Here is a 26,869-nt window from a genome sequence, read left to right as displayed (position 1 = left end):
TTCTGCTCTTGGGAACTAGCTGTGTGTTGCAGCTTTTTTCCTCTACCTTTGCCTCTCGGCAGAAAGGATGAGCCTCTAGCCCTCTTGCTTTTCTGGGGCCGAAAGGACTGTACCTGATAATACGGTGCTTTCTTTTGCTGTGGGGCAGCCTGTGGCAAAAAGGTCGATTTCCCAGCAGTAGCTGTGGACACGAGGTCCGAAAGACCATCCCCAAACAGTTCCACCCCTTTATAGGGCAAAACTTCCATGTGCCGCTTAGAGTCGGCATCGCCAGACCATTGCCGAGTCCATAACCCCCTTCTGGCGGCAATGGACATAGCGCTTATTCTTGATGCCAGCCGGCAAATATCCCTCTGTGCATCACGCATGTATAAGACTGCATCTTTTATATGCTCAATCGTCAGCAAAATATTGTCCCTATCCATGGTATCAATATTATCCGACAGGGAATCTGACCACGCAGCAGCAGCACTGCACATCCAAGCTGATGCAATCGCTGGTCGCAATATAATGCCCGTGTGTGTGTAAATAGCTTTTAGGGTAGCTTCTTGCTTTCTATCAGCAGGTTTCTTCAGGGTAGCCGTATCTGGAGACGGTAGTGCCACCTTCTTTGATAAGCGTGTCAGCGCCTTATCTACCCTAGGGGGTGTTTCCCAACGTGACCTATCCTCTAGCGGGAAAGGGTACGCTGCCAATAACCGTTTTGAAATTATCAATTTCTTATCGGGGGAAGTCCACGCTTCCTCACACACCTCATTTAATTCCTCAGATGTAGGAAAAACTACAGGTAGTTTTTTCTCACCAAACATAATACCCTTTTTTTTTTTTGTGGTACCTGGGGTATTATCAGAAATGTGCAAAACATTTTTCATTGCCTCAATCATGTAACGGGTGGACCTATTGGAGGGTACACTAGTCTCATCATCGTCGACACTGGAGTCGGTATCCGTGTCGACGTCTGTATCTGTCACCTGAGGTAGCGGGCGTTTTAAAGCCCCTGATGACATTTGAGACGCTGGAACAGGCACAAGCTGTGTAGCCGGCTGTCCTATGTCGTCAAACCTTTTGTGTAAGGAGTTGACACTTTCACGCAATTCCTTCCATAAGTCCAACCACACAGGTGTCGACCCTGCAGGGGGTGACATCACATTCACAGGCATTTGCTCCGCCTCCACATCATTTTCCTCCTCATACATGTCGACACCGCAGTACCGAAACACAGCAGACACACAGGGAATGCTCTTACAGAGGACAGGACCCCACAAAGCCCTTTGGGGAGACAGAGGGAGAGTATGCCAGCACACACCAGAGCGCTATATATCACAGGGATATCACCTATAAAAACGTGTTTTCCCCTTATAGCTGCATAATATATTAATACTGCGCCTAATTTGTGCCCCCCTCTCTTTTTTACCCTTTTCTGTAGTGCAGGACTGCAGGGGAGAGCCAGGGAGCTTCCTTCCAGCGGAACTGTGAAGGAAAAATGGCGCCAGTGTGCTGAGGGAGATGGCTCCGCCCCTTTTTCGGCGGGCTTTCTCCCGCTATTGTAAAAGTTCTGGCAGGGGTTAATAAGCACCCATATAGCCCCTGGGGCTATATATGGTGCCAGTTCGCCAGCCAAGGTGTTAATATTGCTGCTCAGGGCGCCCCCCCCCCCCCAGCGCCCTGCACCCATCAGTGACCGCAGTGTGTGGTGTGCATGAGGAGCAATGGCGCACAGCTGCAGTGCTGTGCGCTACCTTGGAGAAGACAGAAGTCTTCAGCCGCCGATTTTCCGGACCTTCTTGCTTCTGGCTCTGTAAGGGGGACGGCAGCGCGGCTCCGGGAACGGACGACGAGGTCGGGTCCTGTGTTCGATCCCTCTGGAGCTAATGGTGTCCAGTAGCCTAAGAAGCCCAAGCTACCACCACTTAGGTAGGTTCGCTTCTTCTCCCCTTAGTCCCTCGATGCAGTGAGCCTGTTGCCAGCAGGTCTCACTGAAAATAAAAAACCTAACATATACTTTCTTCCTAGGAGCTCAGGAGAGCCCCTAGTGTGCATCCAGCTCGGCCGGGCACAGAAATCTAACTGAGGCTTGGAGGAGGGTCATAGGGGGAGGAGCCAGTGCACACCAGGTAGACCTAAATCTTTCTTTAGAGTGCCCAGTCTCCTGCGGAGCCCGTCTATTCCCCATGGTCCTTACGGAGTACCCAGCATCCACTAGGACGTCAGAGAAACAGAGGCTCTGTTTGTCCTGTATGCAGCCAACAAGGTTGGCGCTCCTGCTTCTAAGCAGACTATTGCTCGCTGGATCTGTAACACGATTCAGCAGGCTCATTCGACGTCTGGATTGCCGTTACCAAATTCGGTAAAGGCCCATTTCACTACGAAGGTGGGCTCTTCTTGGGCGGCTGCCCGAGACGTCTCGGCATTACAGCTTTGCCGAGCAGCTACTTGGTCGGGTTCAAACACTTTTGCTAAATTCTACAAGTTTGATACCCTGGCTGATGAGGACCTTGCGTTTGCTCAGTCGGTGCTGCAGAGTCATCCGCACTCTCCCGCCCGGTTGGGAGCTTTGGTATAATCCCCATTGTCCTTACAGAGTCCCCAGCATCCTCTAGGACATAAGAGAAAATAAGATTTTAAACCTACCGGTAAATCTTTTTCTCCTAGTCCGTAGGGGATGCTGGGCGCCCGTCCCAGTGCGGACTGCATCTGCAAGACTTGTATATAGTTGTTGCTTTCATAAGGGTTATGTTACAGTTGGAATCGGTCTTTGACTGATACTGTTTTTTGTTCATACTGTTAACTGGTTGCGTGTATTCCAGGTTATATGGTATGATTGGTGTGGGCTGGTATGAATCTTGCCCTTAGATTAACAAAATCCTTTCCTCATACTGTCCATCTCCTCTGGGCACAGTTCTCTAACTGAGGTCTGGAGGAGAGGCATAGAGGGAGGAGCCAGTGCACACCCAGATCCAAAGTTCTTTATAGTGCCCATGTCTCCTGCGGAGCCCATCTATACCCCATGGTCCTTACGGAGTCCCCAGCATCCTCTACGGACTAGGATAAAAAGATTTACCGGTAGGTTTAAAATCTTATTTTTCAACAACAATCATCCAACGTAATGTAAATTAAACAATATTGCAAAGAATAATGATGCAAATTAAAGTGTCAGTACAGTGCTGTTAGAGACTTAACTAAACAGACTCACAGCTGTAGATGTAGCTAGAGCTGCTCCTGTTAAGTGCTTATATAATAATGTAATCATTAACTGTCTGTGTTACTTACCAATCAGCTATAACATTAAATCCACTGAAGTGGATAATATTGATTATCTAGTTACAACAACACCTGTCAAGGGGTGGGATATAGAGTATTAGGCAGCTAGTCAGGGCTGTATTATACTTTGAGTAGTGGGTCCCCCCAAAATGCATGTCTTACCTTGAGCCGGAAAGTGGGTCCCTCCTTCTCTGCGGTGCCATCCTCCCAGTGATATTTGGGAAGATGGCACTTGCGCTCTGATTGGCTCACGAACCGGCACTTCCTTTATTAGACCGGCCGGAGAGCCAGGAGGGACACGGGAGAGGCGCGCGCTGTGCCCTCAGTGTCCCTCCAACACAAAGGAGCGGGGGGGGGGGGGGGGGGGGGGAGCAGGCACTGTGGGGTTATATCTGGCACTGGGGGCATATACCTGGCACTGTGGGGGAATATCTGGCACTGGGGGGAGCAGGCACTGTGGGGGAATATCTGGCACTGTGGGGGAATATCTGGCACTGGGGGGAGCAGGCACTGAGGGGGCATATGTGGCACTGTGGGGGAATATCTGGCCCTGGGGGCATATGTGGCACTGGGGGGGGGGTATATTTGGCACTGGGGGCATGTACCTGGCACTGTGGGGGAATATCTGGCACCGGGGGCATATGTGGCACTGGGGGGTATATTTGGCACTGGGGGCATGTACCTGGCACTGGGGGCATATGTGGCACTGGGGAGGTATATTTGGCACTGGGGGGCATGTACCTGGCACTGTGGGGGAATATCTGGCACTGGGGGCATATACCTGGCACTGTGGGGGAATATCTGGCACTGGGGACATATGTGGCACTGGGTGGGGGGTATATTTGGCACTGGGGGCATATACCTGGCACTGTGGGGGAATATCTGGCACTGGGGGCATATACCTGGCACTGTGGGGGAATATCTGGCACTGGGGGCATATGTGGCACTGGGAGCACGGCCCTAGCAACAAGCACTACCCCCTAGCAACGAGCATGACACCCAGTGCATGAAACCCCTGGCAACGAGCATGACACCCTGAGCATGAAAATCCCTGGCACCGTGCATGGAACCAAGAGCATGAAACCCCTGGCAACGAGCAGGTAATTTAAAAGTAATTAGAAGCCTTACTGTAGAACTTAATGTGTAATGGGCATTACGGTGTGTGGCATAATGTATCACTTACATTGCGGTGTGTGTCATAATGTGTCAGGCATTACGGTGTGTTGTATACTATATCACGGGCATTGTGGTATGTGGTATAATGTCTCAGGATCATTGCGGTGTGTGTCATACTGTGTCACAGACATTGTATGTGCTATAATGTATCAGGGGCATTGCAGTGTGTAGCATAATGTATAACGGGCATTGCGATTCCTGTCATAATGTGTCACAGGCATTACGGTGTGGCATAATGTATAACGGGCATTGTGGTGTGTGGCATAGGGTATAACGGGCATTGCGGTATGTGTCATAGGCATTACGGTGTATGGTATACTATATCACGGGCATTGTGATATGTGGTATAATGTCTCAGGGTCATTGCGGTCTGTGTCAATGTGTCACAGGCATTGTATGTGCTATAATGTATCAGGGGCATTGCAGTGTGTAGCATAATGTATAACGGGCATTGCGATTCCTGTCATAATGTGTCACAGGCATTACGGTGTGTGGTATAATGTGTCGGGGGCATTACAGTGTGTGCATATTGTGTCATGTGCATTATTGTGTGTGGCATAATGTCTAAGGGCCATTGCAGTATGTGGCATAATGTATACTGGGCATTTCTATAAGGAGGAAAAAATAAGAATTTACTTACCGATAATTCTATTTCTCATAGTCCGTAGTGGATTCTGGGGACTCCGAAAGGACCATGGGGAATAGCGGCTCCGCAGGAGACTGGGCACAAAAGTAAAAAGCTTTAGGACTACCTGGTGTGCACTGGCTCCTCCCCCTATGACCCTCCTCCAAGCCTCAGTTAGGATACTGTGCCCGGACGAGCGTACACAATAAGGAAGGATTTTGAATCCCGGGTAAGACTCATACCAGCCACACCAATCACACCGTACAACTTGTGATCTGTACCCAGTTAACAGCATGATAACAGAAGGAGCCTCTGAAAAGATGGCTCACAACAACAATAACCCGATTTTTGTAACAATAACTATGTACAAGTAATGCAGACAATCCGCACTTGGGATGGGCGCCCAGCATCCACTACGGACTATGAGAAATAGAATTATCGGGAAGTAAATTCTTATTTTCTCTAACGTCCTAGTGGATGCTGGGGACTCCGAAAGGACCATGGGGATTATACCAAAGCTCCCAAACGGGCGGGAGAGTGCGGATGACTCTGCAGCACCGAATGAGAGAACTCCAGGTCCTCCTCAGCCAGGGTATCAAATTTGTAGAATTTAGCAAACGTGTTTGCCCCTGACCAAGTAGCTGCTCGGCAAAGTTGTAAAGCCGAGACCCCTCGGGCAGCCGCCCAAGATGAGCCCACTTTCCGTGTGGAATGGGCTTTTACAGATTTTGGCTGTGGCAGGCCTGCCACAGAATGTGCAAGCTGAATTGTACTACAAATCCAACGAGCAATCGTCTGCTTAGAAGCAGGAGCACCCAGCTTGTTGGGTGCATACAGGATAAACAGCGAGTCAGATTTTCTGACTCCAGCCGTCCTGGAAACATATATTTTCAGGGCCCTGACTACGTCCAGCAACTTGGAATCCTCCAAGTCCCTAGTAGCCGCAGGCACCACAATAGGCTGGTTTAAGTGAAAAGCTGAAACCACCTTAGGGAGAAATTGAGGACGAGTCCTCAATTCTGCCCTGTCCGTATGAAAAATTAGGTAAGGGCTTTTATAGGATAAAGCCGCCAATTCTGAAACACGCCTGGCTGAAGCCAGGGCTAACAGCATTACCACTTTTCATGTGAGATATTTTAAGTCCACAGTGGTGAGTGGTTCAAACCAATGTGATTTTAGGAATCCCAAAACTACATTGAGATCCCAAGGTGCCACTGGAGGCACAAAAGGAGGCTGTATATGCAGTACTCCCTTGACAAACGTCTAAACTTCAGGAACAGAAGCTAGTTCTTTTTGGAAGAATATTGACAGGGCCGAAATTTGAACCTTAATGGACCCTAATTTGAGGCCCATAGACAGTCCTGTTTGCAGGAAATGCAGGAATCGACCCAGTTGAAATTCCTCTGTAGGGGCCTTCCTGGCCTCGCACCACGCAACATATTTACGCCAAATACGGTGATAATGTTGTACGGTCACATCCTTCCTGGCTTTGATCAGGGTAGGGATGACTTCATCCGGAATGCCTTTTTCCTTCAGGATCCGGCGTTCAACCGCCATGCCGTCAAACGCAGCCGCGGTAAGTCTTGGAACAGACATGGTCCCTGCTGGAGCAGGTCCTTTCTTAGAGGTAGAGGCCATGGGTCTTCCGTGAGCATCTCTTGAATTTCCGGGTACCAAGTCCTTCTTGGCCAATCCGGAGCCACGAGTATAGTCTTTACTCCTCTCCTTCTTATGATTCTCAGTACTTTTGGTATGAGAGGAAGAGGAGGGAACACATACACTGACTGGTACACCCACGGTGTTACCAGAGCGTCCACAGCTATTGCCTGAGGGTCCCTTGACCTGGCGCAATACCTGTCCAGTTTTTTGTTGAGGCGGGACGCCATCATGTCCACCTTTGGTTTTTCCCAATGGTTCACAGTCATGTGGAAGACTTCTGGGTGAAGTCCCCACTCCCCCGGGTGAAGATCGTGTCTGCTGAGGAAGTCTGCTTCCCAGTTGTCCACTCCCGGAATGAACACTGCTGACAGTGCTATCACATGATTTTCCGCCCAGCGAAGAATCCTTGACACTTCCGTCATTGCCCTCCTGCTTCTTGTGCCGCCCTGTCTGTTTACGTGGGCGACTGCCGTGATGTTGTCCGATTGGATCAACACCGGCTGACCCTGAAGCAGAGGTCTTGTCTGACTTAGGGCATTGTAAATGGCCCTTAGTTCCAGGATATTTATGTGAAGTGACGTTTCCATGCTTGACCACAAGCCCTGGAAATTTCTTCCCTGTGTGACTGCTCCCCAGCCTCTCAGGCTGGCATCCGTGGTCACCAGGACCCAATCCTGAATGCCGAATCTGCGGCCCTCTAGGAGATGAGCACTCTGTAACCACCACAGGAGAGACACCCTTGTCCTTGGAGACAGGGTTATCCGCTGATGCATTTGAAGATGCGATCCGGACCATTTGTCCAGCAGATCCCACTGAAAAGTTCTTGCGTGGAATCTGCCGAATGGAATCGCTTCGTAAGAAGCCACCATCTTTCCCAGGACCCTTGTGCATTGATGTACTGACACTTGGCCTGGTCTTAGGAGGTTCCTGACTAGGTCGGATAACTCCCTGGCTTTCTCTTCCGGGAGAAACACCTTTTTCTGTACTGTGTCCAGAATCATTCCTAGGAACAGCAGACGTGTCGTCGGAATCAGCTGCGATTTTGGAATATTTAGAATCCATCCGTGCTGTCGTAGTACTACTTGAGATAGTGCTACTCCGACCTCTAACTGTTCCCTGGACCTTGCCCTTATCAGGAGATCGTCCAAGTAAGGGATAATTAAGACGCCTTTTCTTCGAAGAAGAATCATCATTTCGGCCATTACCTTGGTAAAGACCCGGGGTGCCGTGGACAATCCAAACGGCAGCGTCTGAAACTGATAGTGACAGTTCTGTACCACAAACCTGAGGTACCCTTGGTGAGAAGGGCAAATTGGGACATGGAGGTAAGCATCCTTGATGTCCAGAGACACCATATAGTCCCCTTCTTCCAGGTTCGCTATCACTGCTCTGAGTGACTCCATTTTGAACTTGAACCTTTTTATGTAAGTGTTCAAGGATTTCAGATTTAAAATGGGTCTCACCGAGCCGTCCGGCTTCGGTACCACAAACAGCGTGGAATAATACCCCTTTCCCTGGTGAAGGAGGGGTACCTTGATTATCACTTGCTGGGAATACAGCTTGTGAATGGCTTCCAATACCGCCTCCCTGTCGGGGAGAGATGTTGGTAAAGCAGACTTCAGGAACCGGCGAGGGGGAGACGTCTCGAATTCCAATTTGTACCCCTGAGATACTACCTGCAGGATCCAGGGGTCCACTTGCGAGTGAGCCCACTGCGCGCTGAAATTCTTGAGACGGGCCCCCACCGTGCCTGAGTCCGCTTGTAAGGCCCCAGCGTCATGCTGAGGACTTGGCAGAAGCGGGGGAGGGCTTCTGTTCGTGGGAAGAGGCTGTCTGCTGCAGTCTTTTTCCCCTTCCTCTGCCCCGGGGCAGATATGAGTGGCCTTTTGCCCACTTGCCCTTATGGGGACGAAAGGACTGAGCCTGAAAAGACGGTATCTTTTTCTGCTGCGAGGTGACTTGGGGTAAAAAGGTGGATTTCCCAGCCGTTGCCGTGGCCACCAGGTCCGATAGACCGACCCCAAATAACTCCTCCCCTTTATGCGGCAATACTTCCATATGCCGTTTGGAATCCGCATCACCTGACCACTGTCGCGTCCATAACCCTCTTCTGGCAGAAATGGACATCGCACTTACTCTTGATGCCAGAGTGCAAATATCCCTCTGTGCATCACGCATATATAGAAATGCATCCTTTAAATGCTCTATAGTCAATAATATATTGTCCCTGTCCAGGGTATCAATATTTTCAGTCAGGGAATCCGACCAAGCCACCCCAGCACTGCACATCCAGGCTGAGGCGATTGCTGGTCGCAGTATAATACCAGTATGTGTGTATATACTTTTTAGGATATTTTCCAGCTTTCTATCAGCTGGTTCCTTGAGGGCGGCCGTATCCGGAGACGGTAACGCCACTTGTTTTGATAAGCGTGTGAGCGCCTTATCCACTCTAGGGGGTGTTTCCCAACGCGCCCTAACCTCTGGCGGGAAAGGGTATAATGCCAATAATTTTTTAGAAATTAGCAGTTTTTTATCGGGGGAAACCCACGCTTCATCACACACCTCATTTAATTCATCTGATTCAGGAAAAACTACGGGTAGTTTTTTCACACCCCACAAAACACCCTTTTTTGAGGTACTTGTAGTATCAGAAATGTTCAAAACCTCCTTCATTGCCGTGATCATGTAACGTGTGGCCCTACTGGAAAATACGTTTGTTTCCTCACCGTCGACACTGGAGTCAGTGTCCGTGTCAGTGTCTGTATCGACCTGAGGTAACGGGCGTTTTATAGCCCCTGACGGTGTTTGAGACGCCTGTACAGGTATTAACTGATTTGCCGGCTGTCTCATGTCGTCAACAGTCTTTTGTAAAGTGCCGACACTATCACGTAATTCTTTCCATAAGACCATCCAGTCAGGTGTCGACTCCCTAGGGGGTGACATCACTAACACAGGCAATTGCTCCGCCTCCACATCATTTTCCTCCTCATACATGTCGACACAGTGTACCGACACACAGCACACACACAGGGAATGCTCTGATAGAGGACAGGACCCCACTAGCCCTTTGGGGAGACAGAGGGAGAGTTTGCCAGCACACACCAGAGCGCTATATATATACAGGGATAACCTTAGATAAGTGTTTTTCCCTAATATAGCTGCTGTATATATTAATATGCCAATTTAGTGCCCCCCCTCTCTTGTTTTACCCTGTTTCTGTAGTGCAGGACTGCAGGGGAGAGTCAGGGAGCCTTCCTCCAACGGAGCTGTGAGGAAAAAATGGCGCCAGTGTGCTGAGGAGATAGGCTCCGCCCCCTTATCGGCGGCCTTTCTCCCGCTTTTTAATGGAAAAATTGGCAGGGGTTAAATGCATCCATATAGCCCAGGAGCTATATGTGATGTATTTTTTGCCAAACAAAGGTTTTTTATTGCGTCTCAGGGCGCCCCCCCCAGCGCCCTGCACCCTCAGTGACCGGAGTGTGAAGTGTGCTGAGAGCAATGGCGCACAGCTGCGGTGCTGTGCGCTACCTTATTGAAGACAGGACGTCTTCTGCCGCCGATTTTCCGGACCTCTTCACTCTTCTGGCTCTGTAAGGGGGCCGGCGGCGCGGCTCCGGGACCCATCCATGGCTGGGCCTGTGATCGTCCCTCTGGAGCTAATGTCCAGTAGCCTAAGAAGCCCAATCCACTCTGCACGCAGGTGAGTTCGCTTCTTCTCCCCTTAGTCCCTCGGTGCAGTGAGCCTGTTGCCAGCAGGTCTCACTGAAAATAAAAAACCTACTTTAAACTTTTACACTAAGCAGCTCAGGAGAGCCCCTTAGCCTGCACCCCGTCTCGTTCGGGTACAAAAATCTAACTGAGGCTTGGAGGAGGGTCATAGTGGGAGGAGCCAGTGCACACCAGGTAGTCCTAAAGCTTTTTACTTTTGTGCCCAGTCTCCTGCGGAGCCGCTATTCCCCATGGTCTTTTCGGAGTCCCCAGCATCCACTAGGACGTTAGAGAAATGGCAAATAATGTAAGGGGCATGAATCAGGATTATTTTTCTTTCCTGTGGTGGCTAACGTCTGGGCGTGCAGGTTGCAAAACTGGGGTATAAGGTAGTCTTTTCCTGCAATGCCACACCCCCTTTATGCGAAGCCACGCCCATTTCAACGAAGCCACACACCCCTTTTTGGCGGCGCGCGCCTTCGATGCGCACATATTTGTCCCTTTACTAGTGCCAATTATGGGGGGTATGGAGGGGGGAGGGAGGTTCAGGGTAGTGGCTGCAGTGTAGTGTGCGTGGAGGCGGTGCAGGGGTAGTACGTACCTGTCCTGTGCCCTGCAGGTCCCTGGAAGATCGCTTTGTGAGAAGAAGAGGAGATCTGCAGGAGAGGCAGTGCTGCGGAAGGTGATTAATTAAAGACTAATTAAGGTAATTGGAAAATTCCAATTTCTTAATTAGTCATTGGGGGGGTTGCCACAGCAGTTAAGCATCCCATGTCCTCGCCCTCCCTGTAACTCTCCCTCAGCACCCCTGCCCTCGCCCTCCCTGTAACTCTCCCCCAGCACCCCTGCCCTTGCCCTCCTGTAACTCTCCCTCAGCACCCCTGCCCTCGCCCTCCCTGAAACTCTCCCTCAGCACCCCTGCCCTCACCCTTCCTGTAACTTTCCCTCAGCACCCCTGCCCTCGCCCTCCCTGTAACTCTCCCTCAGCACCCCTGCCCTCGCCCTCCCTGTAACTCTCCCTCAGCATCCCTGCCCTCGCCCTCCCTGTAACTCTCCCTCAGCACCCCTGCCCTCGCCCTCCCTGTAACTCTCCCTCAGCATCCCTGCCCTCGCCCTCCCTGTAACTCTCCCTCAGCACCCCTACCCTCGCCCTCCCTGTAACTCTCCCTCAGCACCCCTGCCCTCGCCCTCCCTGTAACTCTCCCTCAGCACCCCTGCCCTCGCCCTCCCTGTAACTCTCCCTCAGCATCCCTGCCCTCGCCCTCCCTGTAACTCTCCCTCAGCACCCCTGCCCTCGCCCTCCCTGTAACTCTCCCTCAGCACCCCTGCCCTCGCCCTCCCTGTAACTCCACGGCCACTACTATCAGTCACCTCGGCGCCAGCACTGCACTGGTCACTGCTAGTGCTTGATATACTCTCCCTGCTACATTGGGCACGTGGTAGAAAACTAGAGTGACATGGGAGAGCTGAAGTGACATCATACAATCAGACATTCTGGTCACTAATTACGGTTATAGCCATACTCATCGTTGCCGCGATGCATATGCATGGATATACGCATCGCCGCAAGCTGCAGTATACGCCGTGCTGCAACTAGTCGCAGCCGGCGATTGCACCATTGAAGCCTATGGAGTGCACGCCATAGATGCGGGCACACTAGGCACGCCATCCATGTCGTGATGATGAGTGTGGCTACATCTGTACATGAGGAAGCCAAAACAATAGTATGCTTTTCTGGTTGTGGGAATTTAGTGTTGATCTGGCCTTTAGCGATTCAGCAATTTAGGGGCGCCAAATTGAGATTATATCTTGCCCCCCCAACCTAAAAATGTTCTGACGCCCCTGCCTCCCACCAGACAATCCATCGCCGCATCTGACTGGAGTGGACAGAGGAGCGGTGTCACTATTGTGACAAGGCAGCAGCAGCTGTCTCCTCGTATGTGCAGAGTGAGCTCAGCTGACAGCTGGCTGCAGCTAGGGGGAGCTCCAGCGCACAGCTGCTCACAGGACTTCCAATAGAGCTGGCCGGCTGAAGCTCTCTCTTCCTCCATCATGAGGATAGCAACAGGTAGGCACTAGCACCACCTGCTTCAAGCTGCTGCATTGTGTGTGTGTGTGTGTGTGTGTGTGTGTGTGTGTGGTGTATGTGTGTGTGTGTGTGTGTGTGTGTGGGGGGGGGGGGGGGGGTGATTACTGGGTGTTACTTTAATAAATGTTGTTAGCACTGTGTTTGTGTGTGTGAATGTTTTTTTTGTGTGTGTGAATGTTTTTAAGTGAGGTGTGTGTCTTTGTTTTTTAAAGGAAAGTTGTGTGTTTAAGTGAAAGAGGCATGTGTGTGTGTAATTGTGTGTAAGTAAAAGTGGCATGTGTGTGTTTGTGTAATTGTGTGTGAAAGTGACGTGTGTGTGTGTATGTAATTGTGTGCATGTGAAAGTGGCGTGTGTGTGAGTGAAAGTGGTGTGTGTGTGTGTGTGTAATTGTGTGTGTGTGTGTGTAAGTGAAAGAGGCATGTGTGTAATTGTGTGTGTAAGTGAAGTGTGTGTGTGTAATTGTGCGAAAGTGACGTGTGTAAGTGAAAGCGGCGTGGGTGTGTAATTGTGAGTAAGTGAAAAAGGCGCGTGTAAGTGAAACAGGCGTGTGTGTGTAAGTGAAAGAGGTGTGTGTGTAAGTGAAAGGCGTGTGAGTTAGTGAAAGAGGTGTGTGTGTGTGTGTAAGTGAAAAAGACGTGTGTGTAAATGAAAGAGGCATGTGTGTAAGTGAAAGGCGTGTGAGTTAGTGAATAAGATGTGTGTGTGCGTGTGCAAGTGAAAGAGGTGTGTGTTTTCAGTGAAAAAGGCATGTGTGTGCAAGGAAAAGAGGAATGTGTGTGTAAGCGAAAGGTGTGTGTGTGTGTGTGTATCTATACTATTGTGAAAGGCACCTGAGTACGCTGCTACTGTTCACCCTGTGTACCAGATATCTACATATGGCGTATATGTATGATGTATGTATGTATCAGGGACGTGCAGTCAGGGGAGGCAGGGGAGGCAGTGCCTCCCCTGTCATTAATGAGTAAAATAATACAAAGAAGATACTTATGACACATAAGTATCTTCTTTATTATTTTACTCATGATTAAATCAGTTTGGGAGGCACCGATCGTGGTGCCTCCCGTACCGACTGATAAAAGATATGGGAGCGGGGGGCGGGTGCGGGTGGGGCCTAACAATGGGCAGGAAAAGCCCATTGAAATTGTATGGGAAAGCGGCACCATTAGAGGTGCCGCTTTCCTACAGGGACGTGCTTTCAACCTATGAAAGCACGTCCCCTGTCAGTGAGGCCACAGTGATTGGCCAGCGGATCCGTCACTGGATCCACTGTCAATCACTGTTTGGGCCTCGGTGGCGGCGGAGGTGCGGGCGGCAGAGGTGCGGAATGCGGCGGGCCGGGCGGCGGAGGTGCTGGCGGCGGTGATGCGGACGACGGTAGCGGCGGCGGGACACGGCATTACCTACAGTTCAGCAGAGTTTGGCAGCGGAAGCGGTACCCATTTAAAAAATGGCACTTCAGCGTCATTTTTGAAATTCAAGATGGCCACCGCGAGCCAATCATGGCTCGCCGCGTCATCGCCCCGGCCCCTCCGCTGATTTATATAAGTCAGCGCGAGGCAGCGGCTGTCAGTCCGACGGCGGAGGAGGAGCTGAGAAGAGCTCCTGAAGACCGAAGACGCCGGAAGTCCTGGATGGGCGGCGGCTATGCAAAAGAGCTTAGCAGCCGCCGCCCACCAGGTGAAGATGCTGGAAGTCCTGGGAAGGCGGCGGCCATGCAAAAGAGCTTACAGGCCGCCGCCTCCCAGGTGAAGACGCCGGAGGAAGACGCCAGAAGCCCTGGGGAGGTGGCGCCCCCCCAGGTGAAGACGCCAGAAGCCCTGGGAAAGGCGGCGGCCACGCAAAAGAGCTTAAAGGCCGCCGCCCCCAGGTGAAGACCCTGTTTAATAAAGTTTTTTTTTAAAGTATGTGTTGTGTTTTATTTTTAATATTTTCTTTACAGGTGGACTACGGGTGCCAGCGGGCCCTTTATGTCCGGGCATGCTGGCACTTGTGGTTCTCCAAGTGCCAGCATGCTGGGGCAGGCTTGCTGGGACCTGTAGGTCACCTGTAAAGAACAATATTACTATTCTTTACAGGTGGACTGCAGGTGCCAGCAGGCCATTTATGTCCGGGCATGCTGGCACTTGTGGTTCTCCAAGTGCCAGCATGCTGGGGCAGGCTTGCTGGGACCTGTAGGCCACCTGTAAAGAACAGAGCAAACAATGAACCCCGCACCCACCGCCACCAGGGGTGCGGGGCATAGCACTGGGCTATCAGCCCAGTGCTGGTTATTGCTCGGGAGGGGGGACCCCATTTTCATTTTTTGGGGGCCCCACTTTCCGAGGAATGCCAACACTGGGCTGACTGGCTGGGGAGTGTATAATGGCATGGCAGGGGGACCCCACACTGAGTGTCTCCCCTGCTATGGCATTACCCCCCCCAGCTGGTTCTGCCTGGTGCTGGTTTTAGCGGTGGGGGGGGGGGGGACTGCATTTTTTTTTCTGTGGGGGGGGGGGGGGGGTTAGTTGCAGTGCCTCCCCAGCCCCTGACCTCACCGCACGTCACTGGTATGTATGTGTATATATATATATATATATATATATATATATGTATATATATATATATCTCCCTATATGTGTAGGGGTGGGGGTGGGGCACCAACATTTTATCATGCCTCCGGGCGACTGGGGCGAACTTACGCCACTGGCGATAGCGATGCGCGGGGCTGCGCATCGCTATTGCTGTAAGGGGTACACACGGAGCGATCAGGTTTATATTATCAGCAATATAGTCAAATTGCTTAGAATATCGCTCTGTGAGTACCCCCCTTTACTCTCCTGGAATGGTTGGGAGACTATTGAATTTTAGGGAGCCTGGGAGAATTTTCTGTGAATGGCTTCATTCTTCTGAAGTGATAACATGCAGGACGATGAATCAAGCAGTGAAAAGGGTGGGAAAGTGGACCAGTGGAGAGGTGGCCCATATCAACCAATCAGCTATAAGGAATATATTGTTATATTCTATAAAATTATAGGTAAATGCTGATTGGTTGCTATGACAACTTCTCCACTATTTTCCCTGCTTGTTACAGTACAGAGCGTCACGCCCCTGCATTTACCCTAGGATCTACCAAATGAGAATCAAACAGAGGGGAGTCCCATAAAGTCAGCAACTACGGATCTGATTCATAGATTGAAGCAGTTCGCTGCATACGCAGCAAGATCTGTGTTCATCTCCTCACATGCTGGGAGCCGAACAGCACAGGGCACAGCCGCCCAGCATGTCTGGCGCCGCCTCCCGATGTGCCCGCAATTACACTGCGGACGCTTCGAAATAAGGTTGACCCCTAGCAGTACAGCCTGATTGCATTGTCAGGTGGTCCGTGGTCATTTTTTTATTGGAGCGGCTGCGTGTGAGATCATGCAGCCACCCGTGAAAACGCTCCTAGCCCACCCCCATTCGCAAAACGCCGCATCACCGCCCACCCCCCATAGCCACAGCTGTCAATCACTTTGCGGTGTACATGCACAGACCGCTCAAATGCAGCTGTTGCGTACAGACGCACAGCTTCGTTTGGGAATAAATGGCCCCCTATGTGTAAGTTCCCTTCATACTTTAATTCTTTGTTATTTGTTTTTTTTGTCACAATGGATAGAAAAAGTCATGGTTCTATTAATGATTCTGTAATAATAACATTTTTCCTTTTACTGACTTTCAAATCTTGCTCCCCTTAATTTCATAGTGGCTCCTAGTTCTGTAAATCTACTTATTTTAAAAATACTGCCGCCCCAACCCTGTTTATGCTTTTAATATATTTGAATGTTTCTAACTTATTAATACAGTCAGTTCTCTCCTCTACACTGTGTTCAGATCCTTCTGCATTACAGACCAGGGCCGTAACTAGGGGGGGGCTAAGGGGGCATGCGCCCCGGGTGTAGGATTTGAGGGGGAGCCAAGGAGTTACAGAGGAGCAGGGTTATATATTTTTTTTTTTACTGGCAGTGCTGTGCTGCTCCAGTGAGACAGCAGACAGCTCCCTGGGCAATGTATCTGACCCACCTGTCTGCCCGTAGCTGGCTCCAAAGCTGTGCGGGTGAGCTCCAGTACCTGGGATCTCTCCTATGTCAGCTTCTGTATTAAACTCTCTTCTTTGCCAAGTGCTGCGACTAGCGTGCAGTGCCCCGCACAAGCTTTAGAAGCTCACTGTGCTCCCAGGTAGCAGTATCAACCTCCGCTTTGCCTCCGAGATGGGGGGCTTTGGTGTAGCTTATAAGGGGGTGTAGTGCAGTGATGTAGTGTACCATATAGGGTATGTAGTGTAGTAATGTATTGCAGTATATAGGGGCATGTAGTGCACTGATGTGGTGTAGCATATAAGGGTATGTAGTGTAGTGATGTAGTGTAGCATATATGGTATGTAATGCAGTGCATAGGCGCATTTATGGGGTAATTCCAAGATGATCACAGCAGGAATTTTGTTAGCAGTTGGGCAAAACCATGTGCACTGCAGGGGGGGACAGATATAACATGTGCAGAGAGAGTTAGATTTGGGTGGGTTATTTTGTTTCTGTGCAGGGTAAATACTGGCTGCTTTATTTTTACACCGCAAATTAGATTGCAGATTGAACACACCACACCCAAATCTAACTCTCTCTGCACATGTTATATCTGCCTCCCCTGCAGAGCACATGGTTTTGCCCAACTGCTAACAAAATTCCTGCTGCGATCAACTTGGAGTTACCCCCATAGTGTAGTTATGTAGTGCAGTGGATAAGAGAATGTAGTGCAGTGATGATGAAGTGTTATGTTATAGTGCAATGTAAGAGGACTCACAGAGGAGCATATAGTTGAACATTCTGGTTGGGCATGTGACGTATAGGACATTTGAGGCATATAGGGGAATATTGTACAGTAGTATCCCTTAAAAAAAAAAAAAGATAATCTAATTATTTTAGTGTGATAGGCTTTTTTTTTTTTGAGGGAGGGGGATTACTGCCTTGCCCCGGGTGATGAAAATCATAGTTTCGGCCCTGTTACAGACCCAAGGGGCTGGTTAACTAAAGTATTCCCTTATTAGTGTAATCTCTGAAACAGTATAGGAAGAGAGAACTGGGCAAGGGCTGGCATATTTTGAATGACTGATGGAATGGAAAATATGGCATATAAAGAATAAAAAAGTAAAAATACAAAACAGAACATTTACTTTATAATAATAGGAACTAGAATATGCACTTTTCCCACAGCTTGTAATAAATAGAGCCAGTCGCTTTTGGAAACAGCAAAGGTGAACAAAGCTTTGAGTAGCGACAATGAGCATCAGGAGTGCCAAAATAAACAAGGACTGAGTGCATGATAAGCTGTCAGTACGTGGCAAGATGAAAAAGAAAACAAGAGACCTTTTATCATTTTATTAGCACTCCACCCTAATTAGTGGACTTTTGACTATTGTGTTACATTTCGCCCAAAAGTAAGAGAGGTTACTAATGTCATTTGAGGATGTCGTTTATTGAGTCTCCTTTCTTTTAACTAAGGGCGTGTGGTGACAAACAGAAAAATGAATTCAATGAAAGTGTGACCTAATCATAAAGAGCAAGCAAAGATAATAAGGCAGGTTTGCCCTGCATGTTTCAGCTGACAAAGTCAGGACAGTGAGGCACAGGAGAGGCACAGACACAGAGAGGGCTGTGTCGTATTCTAAATAAAGGGCATTCGCTCCAGTAGACACAAGAGGCTCAGAAAACAAGGTGGTCTCCATTGCATAGCTAGACTAGATAATTGTAACACCTTTTAATTCTGCATATAAAAGGCTTGATCTCTGCTCCACCACTAAAAAAGGTTATAGATAAACAACACACAGACACAGCGCAGCTGCTTCTCAAAAGATGCAAGAAACATGTTTCATTCACTTGTGCACAAAACCAAACATTCAATTCAGAAATTGACAGCATCACTGAGGTGGAGAGGGAGACAAAAAGATGCAAAAGAAAGAGAATGGGTTAAGCAACAGAAATAACAAAACAAAAAAAAGTGAGTGTATTGTGCTACTTAAAAAACATGGTTATCTAAAATGACACATTAACTTGTATATGTTCTGAAGAACAAGCATTATAATTTAGCCTGTAATATCCTCTAGATCCGTTTTCAAATATACTGATGAGATAACTTCTACATTAGTATCGCACAAGGATACCAGACACAAAATATCTAACCACTCATCCACTCTGTGGAATACCCTCCCACACACAAGACTTTCTGCTAGTCTCCAAACCTTTGAGCGTTCCCTGAAAATTCACCTTTGCAGGCAATTTTATAAATTTCCATAGCAACCACATAACCTCCATAATCTATCCTATCCAGCTGCATCTCTTCTATACATTACACACGTAACTTTACATATGTTCTCTTTCTACACTCACACATTCACTGGCGCATTTATAATGGACGCAGTGTGTGCGGTGTACACAGGCTGCCGGTGTGCCTATACCGCAGCCATTATATTTAATACTCTCCGGAGCTGCAGAAATTACTGGGAAAATGGCGCGGCACCATTTTCCCAGTGTTTCGCGAATGCGCAGTAGGAAAATCACTGGTAAAATGGCTGCGGCACCATGTTCCCAGCGATCTGCGCATGCGCTGTAGACGCTGGGACATCACTAGGGACCCTAGTGCCCAGAAATACAGTGCTGCCGGCTAGAGAGGAAAGGGCCCAGGCGAAGCCTGCACATGGGCCACCTCCTCTCTAGAAACACCCTGGCACATATCCCACTGACTCCAGGTAAACATTGCTGTGTGGCTGGATCATAAAGCTTACCAAGAACCTTTGCAATCCAGCTGGACCAATATGCATCTTTTTTCCTTATTTATCAATGCCTATTTCCATACAGATTGTAAGCAGGGCCCTCTTACCTCTTTGTTAATACCATTGCATGTTTTAGTACTGTTCTATTACTGTATTGTTCTCAATTGTAACATGCAATGGAATATGCTGACCTTTTTTTGTACAATCCGCTTTAAGGGGTATATGCAATTGCGGTCGAATTCCCGAAAATGTCGAAAAACGGGACATTTTCGCCAAAAAAAAAAAAATTCGACAATGCAATTCAGTACTTTTCGTCAAAAAAACGGACTTTACAAATTCGACTTTTTGAAATTCAACATTTGTCAAATTCGACATTTCTGCAATGGTACAAATGCGGCAATTCGACAAAAGTATATTCAATTGAAGATTGTAAATTCGACAACAGTGCTTTTAGACAGTAAATTCGTCATTTTCAATCCGCCACACTTTACTGGCGGAATCTAATAAAAAATTTTTAAAAACATGTTTTTTTATGTGTTTTTTTTATTGGTAATAGCATATCTATTTATATTAGAAGGGATTAGGTACTTGGTTTGTCTATTTTGGAGGCACAGGTATTATTTATATATTTTTAAAAATATATATATATATATATATGTTTGTTTTTGTTTTTTAATGGAATGGTAAAAATCTGGAAAAAAAATGCGTGGGGTCCCCCCTCCTAAGCATAACCAGCCTCGGGCTCTTTGAGCCGGTCCTGGTTGCCAAAATACGGGATAAAAAATTACAGGGGATCCCCCGTATTTTAACAACCAGCACCGGGCTCTGCGCCTGGTCCTGGTGCAAAAAATACGGGGGACAAAAAGAGTAGGGGTCCCCCGTATTTTTTGGACCAGCACCGGGCTCCACTAGCTGGACAGATAATGCCACAGGCGGGGGTCACTTTTATACAGCGCCCTGCGACCGTGGCATTAAATATCCAACTAGTCACCCCTGGCCGGGGTACCCTGGAGGAGTGGGGACCCCTTCAATCAAGGGGTGTCCCCCCCAGCCACCCAAGGGCCAGGGGTGAAGCCCGAGGCTGTCCCCCCCCATCCAAGGGCTGCGGATGGGGGGCTGATAGCCTTTTGAAAAATGAAAGAATATTGTTTTTTTCCAGTAGTACTACAAGTCCCAGCAAGCCTCGCCCGCAAGCTGGTAGTTGTGTAGTTCTACTGGAAAGAAAATACCCAAATAAAAACAGGACACGCACACCGTGAGAGTAAAACTTTATTTCACACCTGCCGACACACACATACTTACCTATGTTGACACTCCGACACTGGCCACGACCCCCTCGTCAGTGAAGAATCCGGGGTACCTGCAAAAAAAATTATACTCACCAAAAAGCAGAGTCCGGATCTTTTTTTATAATCCACGTACTTGTCAAAATAAAAAAACGAACACCCGGACCAGGCGGACTGAAAGGGGTCCCATGTTTACACATGGGACCCCTTTCCCTGAATGCAGAGACCCCCCGTGACTCCTGTCACAGAAAGGTCCCTTCAGCCAATCAGGAAGCGCCACTTCGTGGCACTCTCCTGATTGGCTGTATGCGCGTCTGAGCTGGCAGACAGCGCATCGCACAGCTCCCTCCATTAGTTTCAATGGTGGGAACTTTGCGGTCAGCGGAGGGGTTACCCGCGGTCAGCCGCTGACCGCGGGTGACCTCACCGCTGACCGCAAAGTTCCCACCATTGAAAGTAATGGAGGGGGCTGTGCAATGCGCGTCTGAGCTCAGACGCGCAGAGCCAATCAGGTGAGTGCCACGAAGTGGCGCTTCCTGATTGGCTGAAGGGACCTTTCTGTGACAGGAGTCACGGGGGGTCTCTGCATTCGGGGAAAGGGGTCCCATGTGTAAACATGGGACCCATTTCAGTCAGTGTGGTCCGGGTATTCGTTTTTTTTTTTTTTGCCAAGTACGTGGATTACAAATCACAGGACACTGGATTGAGGTGAGTATAATTTTATTCACAGGTACCCCGGATTGTCGGCGACATTGGAGACGTAGCAGTCGACGGGTCAACATAGGTAAGTATGTATGTGTCGGCATGTATGAAATAAACTTTTACTTTCACGGTGTGTGTCTCCTGTTTTTATTTGGGTATTTTTTTTCCAGTAGAACTACAGGTACCAGCGGGCCCGTTTTTCCACCCGCATGCTGGTAATTGTGGTTCTCCAAGTACCAGCTTGCGGGGGAGGCTTGCTGGGACTTGTAGTTCTTCTGGAAAAAACAATATTCTTTCATTTTACTCAAGGCTATCAGCCCCCCATCCGCAGCCCTTGGATGGGGGGACAGCCTCGGGCTTCACCCCTGGCCCTTGGGTGGCTGGGGGGGGACCCCTTGATTGAAGGGGTCCCCACACCTCCAGGGTACCCCGGCCAGGGGTGACTAGTTGGGTATTTAATGCCACGGCCGCAGGGCGCTGTATAAAAGTGACCCCCGGCTGTGGCATTATCTGTCCAGCTAGTGGAGCCCGGTGCTGGTCCAAAAAATACGGGGGACCCCTACTCTTTTTGTCCCCCGTATTTTTTGCACCAGCACCAGGCGCAGAGCCTGGTTCTGGTTGTTAAAATACGGGGGATCCCCTGTCATTTCCCCCCCCGTATTTTGGCAACCTGGACCGGCACAAAGAGCCCGAGGCTGGTTATGCTTAGGAGGGGGGACCCCACGCAATTTTTTTCGGGTTTTTTCCCGTTTTTTTTTAAACATTTTTACAAATCTAATCAAAATCCCTCAAATCGGCCGTTTTTCGACAGCGGGACTGTCGAATCCGTTTTTTATTGAATATGTAGAATTCCGGCACCCACCTGCCGGAATTCGACGGTCGAATTGTGTTGAATTAAAAAACGGGGCGATAAATTGCCGCGATTCGCCGGCAATTGCATATACCCCTAACTGTTTTTAAAATGTTCTACCTTAATGTAATGAACGTTCATTAGAAACAGCAAAGATGAGGCTAAATAAATGTATAGTCTGGTTTGTTTCTGAATGAGTTCCCACAAATGTCAATTAGCAAATTAACTGTAGACAAATAAGGGGCAGTATGAAATGTAGATATATATTTAGACTAATAGTAATTATTCACTCCACCTATGTAAGTGTACTCTTTTTGCTGGTTCACAACTAATTAATATAATTTGTCATTTATTTTAAATAAGCAGAGGTTTCAGCGCAGCTCCTCGTAACTCAGCTGCCTTGCCACAAAAAATTAGTTCCACCTAGTTGGGCATCAATGACTTATTCACTGAGAGCTCTACCGCTCAGTAAGATCTGCTTAGCACTGGGGCTTGAAATGGGTGACTACCTTCATCAGACTTCAAACATAAATGAGTTCGCTAGCAAACAAAAAATACAACACAGAAGGGACATCATTATTTGGAAAGAAATGCTATAGCAACAGATAATTTGAGGTATTTTCTATAGGCTGTTAATAATGGACTAGGCTAGATGGCTACCAGCTGTGTCCAGGTGGATTACAAATGTGAAATCATACAAATAAGCCTAGTGCAGGCTATCAACTGTTTTACGGACAATCATGCTTTATATTCAAGTAACTGTCAGGTGGATTGCTGTGCAATGACGGCAAACTTAAAAACAGTGATAAATACAGATAACCGATAACTATAAAAGCCGTTATTTACATCATCACATGAGAATGGTCTCTATAAACTTAGGCCTTGGAGAGGTTGTGACATGGTTTCCTGCACCACTTGTAAGCAACTTTATAATTCCCAACGTTTTCATATTAAGTGATATTCATGTGTGTGACAATGACATGCAGCAATCAGGAACTCATACAGCCAGGGGACAGTAAAAATGCAACAGTTAATGTTATACAATAAAGATTTCTACCAAGTAGCACACAGATTACACATCTTTATGGACTTAAAAGTAAGGTCCTCAGAAGTTTTTAAAAATCGTTAAAAGGATAAAAATCGCAGTGTGTGGAAGATTCTAGATTGCTATATTGTTAAGAGGAATCTAGTATCCATTCCAGTGGAATCTGACAAGCCAATACTATGCACGGTTTTATACTGGATTATTTTCTTGTTTTTGGATTTTTCAAAAATAAAATCGTAAGAAAGGTTTCTTACTCAGTAATCCGTTATATCCGCAGTAGTACATTGCGTTTAGGTGAGTCTGCCCCTATGAGTTACTGTATAATGGCAGATTCAATTCAGCACAAGGCTCTAGCAATATGCAGGTAACTAGGGTAACAAAACCTTGCTTTATTTTTACTCATACCTCAACGGGATGCCAGCGAAAACAAACAAGGAGCTTGATTCAATTCAGCGCGGACTGAATAGTGCCGGGAATCAGCGCCCGGTGCTATTCAATTCTGCACACTGTCATGTCATCCCAGTGCTATTCAATTCTGCATGCTATTCAATTCTGCACGCAGAGGGGCGCAAGAAGAAATCCTCTAGTCGGGTATGACAGCGCGCTGAATTGAACAGCTCCAGGAGCTCTCTACCGGCACTATTTAATCCGCTCTGAATTGAAACGAGCCCAGGGTTTTCTTACTCTGATAACCTTCATATTATTGGCAAGTTCCGGACCAAGAGTGTGATTAGTTTAATGTATAGTGAGTATGAACGATCATTTCGGCATTTTGCAGATAACTCAGGCAAATCTTGCACATTTTCAGTCCTGTCCAATCGGTCGGGCAGGACTGAAAATCTCGGCCACAATTTCCCGATATCGACCAGTGTGTGTGCATTCTCAATAATCTGACCACATGTACAGGAGTAAAAATTGGGTAGTGTGTGGGTAAACCTGCTTTTTCCCATCAGTCAATTTCTTGAAAAATCGGCTGATATTTAAAAAAATAAAGTGTGTAGTACAGATATCGGGACCTTCCTCTAGGCGAATAATTATCCTGATCAAAACAACCTGACAGTGTGTACCTAACTTAAGCTTTTGAGAGATAAAGTGGAGAGAGATAAAAGCCAATCAATCATGGGGTTTTTGCATTAACAGCATAAATTATAACGTGTGGGTAGCAAATACTTTTTTTTATGTAATATGTAAGCATAAATGTCCTACTATCTGTCTACATATATCTATCTATATATAGCTCTATAATCACCCAGAAAAATATTTGTGCAGAAGGAAATTCCCAACATACTTATTTTCACTGCGTTGTTGTTAAAATTAATAAAAGCTCTGCAAAGGTATTTTTACTATATTGAAGCAAACACAAATGAATGGACCATGCTGGTGATGCAACTGTTAAAACATTGAAGTAATGTAGCATTAATTAGAAGGAAGTTCTCAAGTGATGAGGTTTATTAAAGTTCAAAAATAATTTATACTGCCAGGTAATCATGTTCAATGAAACTTACAAAGAGGAAAGTCTGCCACATTTACTTTATATAATGTTGCAATGGACAATAAATTATTGTCACTGCAGGAACATATACAGTACAGTACATCATGTTATGAAATACATTTTTTTTTCCTATATATTTTACATTCCAAAAACATTTCCCCTGCTTTAATATGGAAAAAAAAAAACCTTCTATATACACACACAACATTGATTGCAGGTTTTGGGCAACCAAAGTGGAAGTAGACAGCTTACCTGTACTGTCTTCTGCGTATCACCGATGCTGACAGACAGTAAAGACGACGACAGGTTCCATTCGCTGGACACATCCACTTTAGTCCCATCAACTTCCACCTGTTTGGACATCATAACAGACTATTAAAATAAAGACAGACAAAGATCCTCTCAAGTTCATTACTGCACACAAAGCAAGAGGCACTTTAAACAGATGGCTTCCAAACAACCTGTCATGTTCACCAATCCTGCTATACGACAAGGTCCAACTATGTAAGCATCCAGTAATCTCTGGGGAGAGGTGAAAGACCTGTGAGCAGCTGCCTCTGGGCACTGCTGCAGCAAGTGATTTTCTGCAAACAAGAAACGGCCGACCAATACTGAAGCCGTTTGCAGGCATGCTACATTTAATACAATTAGACAGGTAATTCGGATACATTGTGGTGACACTTTGTTAGTTATAGAACAGGCCTTGAATATAATATATTCTCTAAGGCATAGCACGGTGTATTGCATTAGAAAGTTGTGCATGATTATTTTAATTAATAGGAAGCTCTAATTAATGGTAGATTTTATGCTACACCTGGTTCAGTCAACCTTTTGGAAAATCATCATCATACTGCAGATTAATGTCTGACAGCTGGGCCTCATTTAGCATCAAAGGTTGTATGGATAATTCTATGCAGACCATAAACAGACTACAGATTTTTAAGCCAATATGCTTTGATGGTTATGTTTTGTCTTCCAATTGCAGTTGTTAATGTCAGAAACTTGTTTAAATCTAGTATCATATCAATAACCTTAGGTCAGTCAGGTATACATTGATAATGTTAAATGTAACATTTATGATGGCATTTAAGGTTATTTTTATTGAAAAGGTAGATTTATGATAAGGCTGGACTTGAAGGAATAGTACAATCTTAAATGACAAATAACCAGGGATCAGTTGTATTTTTTTGTTGTTGTTATTTTACAAACGTTACCCTCTTTTCTCAACGACTGTTAAACATTGAGATGACCTGGGTTTTATTTTCATTATTATGATCAATATGTAAGATCTATAGTAAGCTTTTATTAAAGCTCGTAGAGAGAAACAATTGTGAAAGAACGTACCAGCCAATCAGCTTCTTCATTACATTTTACAGGCTTTGCTTGAAAAATGAAAGTTAGAAGCTGATTGGTTGGTAATTTGGGCTTGATTCAGAGTTGATCGCAGCAGCAAAATTGTTAGCAGTTGGGCAAACCATGGGGGTCATCCCGAGTTGATCGCACGCTGCCGATTTTTGCAGCACAGCGATCAGGTTACTACTGCGCATGTGTATGCCCTGCAATGCGCACGCACGTCGTACAGGTACAAACAGCATTGTTTCTTCAAAGGAAGAGAAGTATTAGAACTCGAGGACATACACTGAGACTGGAGGGGGGGAGGTTCAGGGGAAATTTAAGGAAAAATTACTTCACAGAAAGGGTAGTGGATAAGTGGAATAGTCTCCCATCAGAGGTGGTAGAGGCTAAGACTGTAGAGCAATTTAAACATGCTTGGGATAGGCATATGAATATGCTTACAAAGAATTAAGGTTCAAAAAGGGTTGAGATTATCTAAAGGATAAAAAAAAAGGGCAGACTAGATAGGCCAAGTGGTTCTTATCTGCCGTCAAATTCTATGTTTCTATGTTTCTATATTGTTGCTGTGCAATGCTTCTAGCGACGATTCTATTCGCACGGCCGTTCGCAAGGAGATTGACAGAAAGAGGGCGTTTATGGGTGTCAATTGACCGTTTTCTGGGAGGGGTAGGGAAAACGCAGGCGTGTCCAAGCGTTTGCAGGGCGGGTTTCTGACATCAATTCCGGCACTGGACAGGCTGAAGTGATCGCAAGGGCTAAGTGAGTCCAGACCTACTCAGAAACTGCAAAAAACTTTTTCGTCTCGCTCGACTGCACATGCGATCGCACACTTGCAAAGCGA

At 47.3% G+C, this 26,869-nt stretch overlaps 1 protein-coding gene across 4 annotated transcripts in view; it reads right to left on the bottom strand.

Annotated features, from left to right (window-relative positions):
* PCCA (propionyl-CoA carboxylase subunit alpha) overlaps positions 1-26,869 on the bottom strand; it is a 972,421-nt gene that overhangs the window by 169,814 nt on the left and 775,738 nt on the right. For all 4 annotated transcript variants that reach the window (XM_063953234.1, XM_063953235.1, XM_063953233.1 and 1 more), the window contains exon 20: positions 24,925-25,023. In XM_063953234.1, the coding sequence (XP_063809304.1) occupies positions 24,925-25,023 (99 nt within the window). The remainder of the gene's footprint in view (positions 1-24,924; positions 25,024-26,869) is intronic.

The sequence above is a fragment of the Pseudophryne corroboree genome, chromosome 2 (assembly GCF_028390025.1).
Source record: "Pseudophryne corroboree isolate aPseCor3 chromosome 2, aPseCor3.hap2, whole genome shotgun sequence".
NCBI lineage: Eukaryota > Metazoa > Chordata > Amphibia > Anura > Myobatrachidae > Pseudophryne > Pseudophryne corroboree.
The sequence above is the reverse complement of the archived record's forward strand: the minus strand, read 5'-3'. Positions and strand labels throughout refer to the sequence as shown.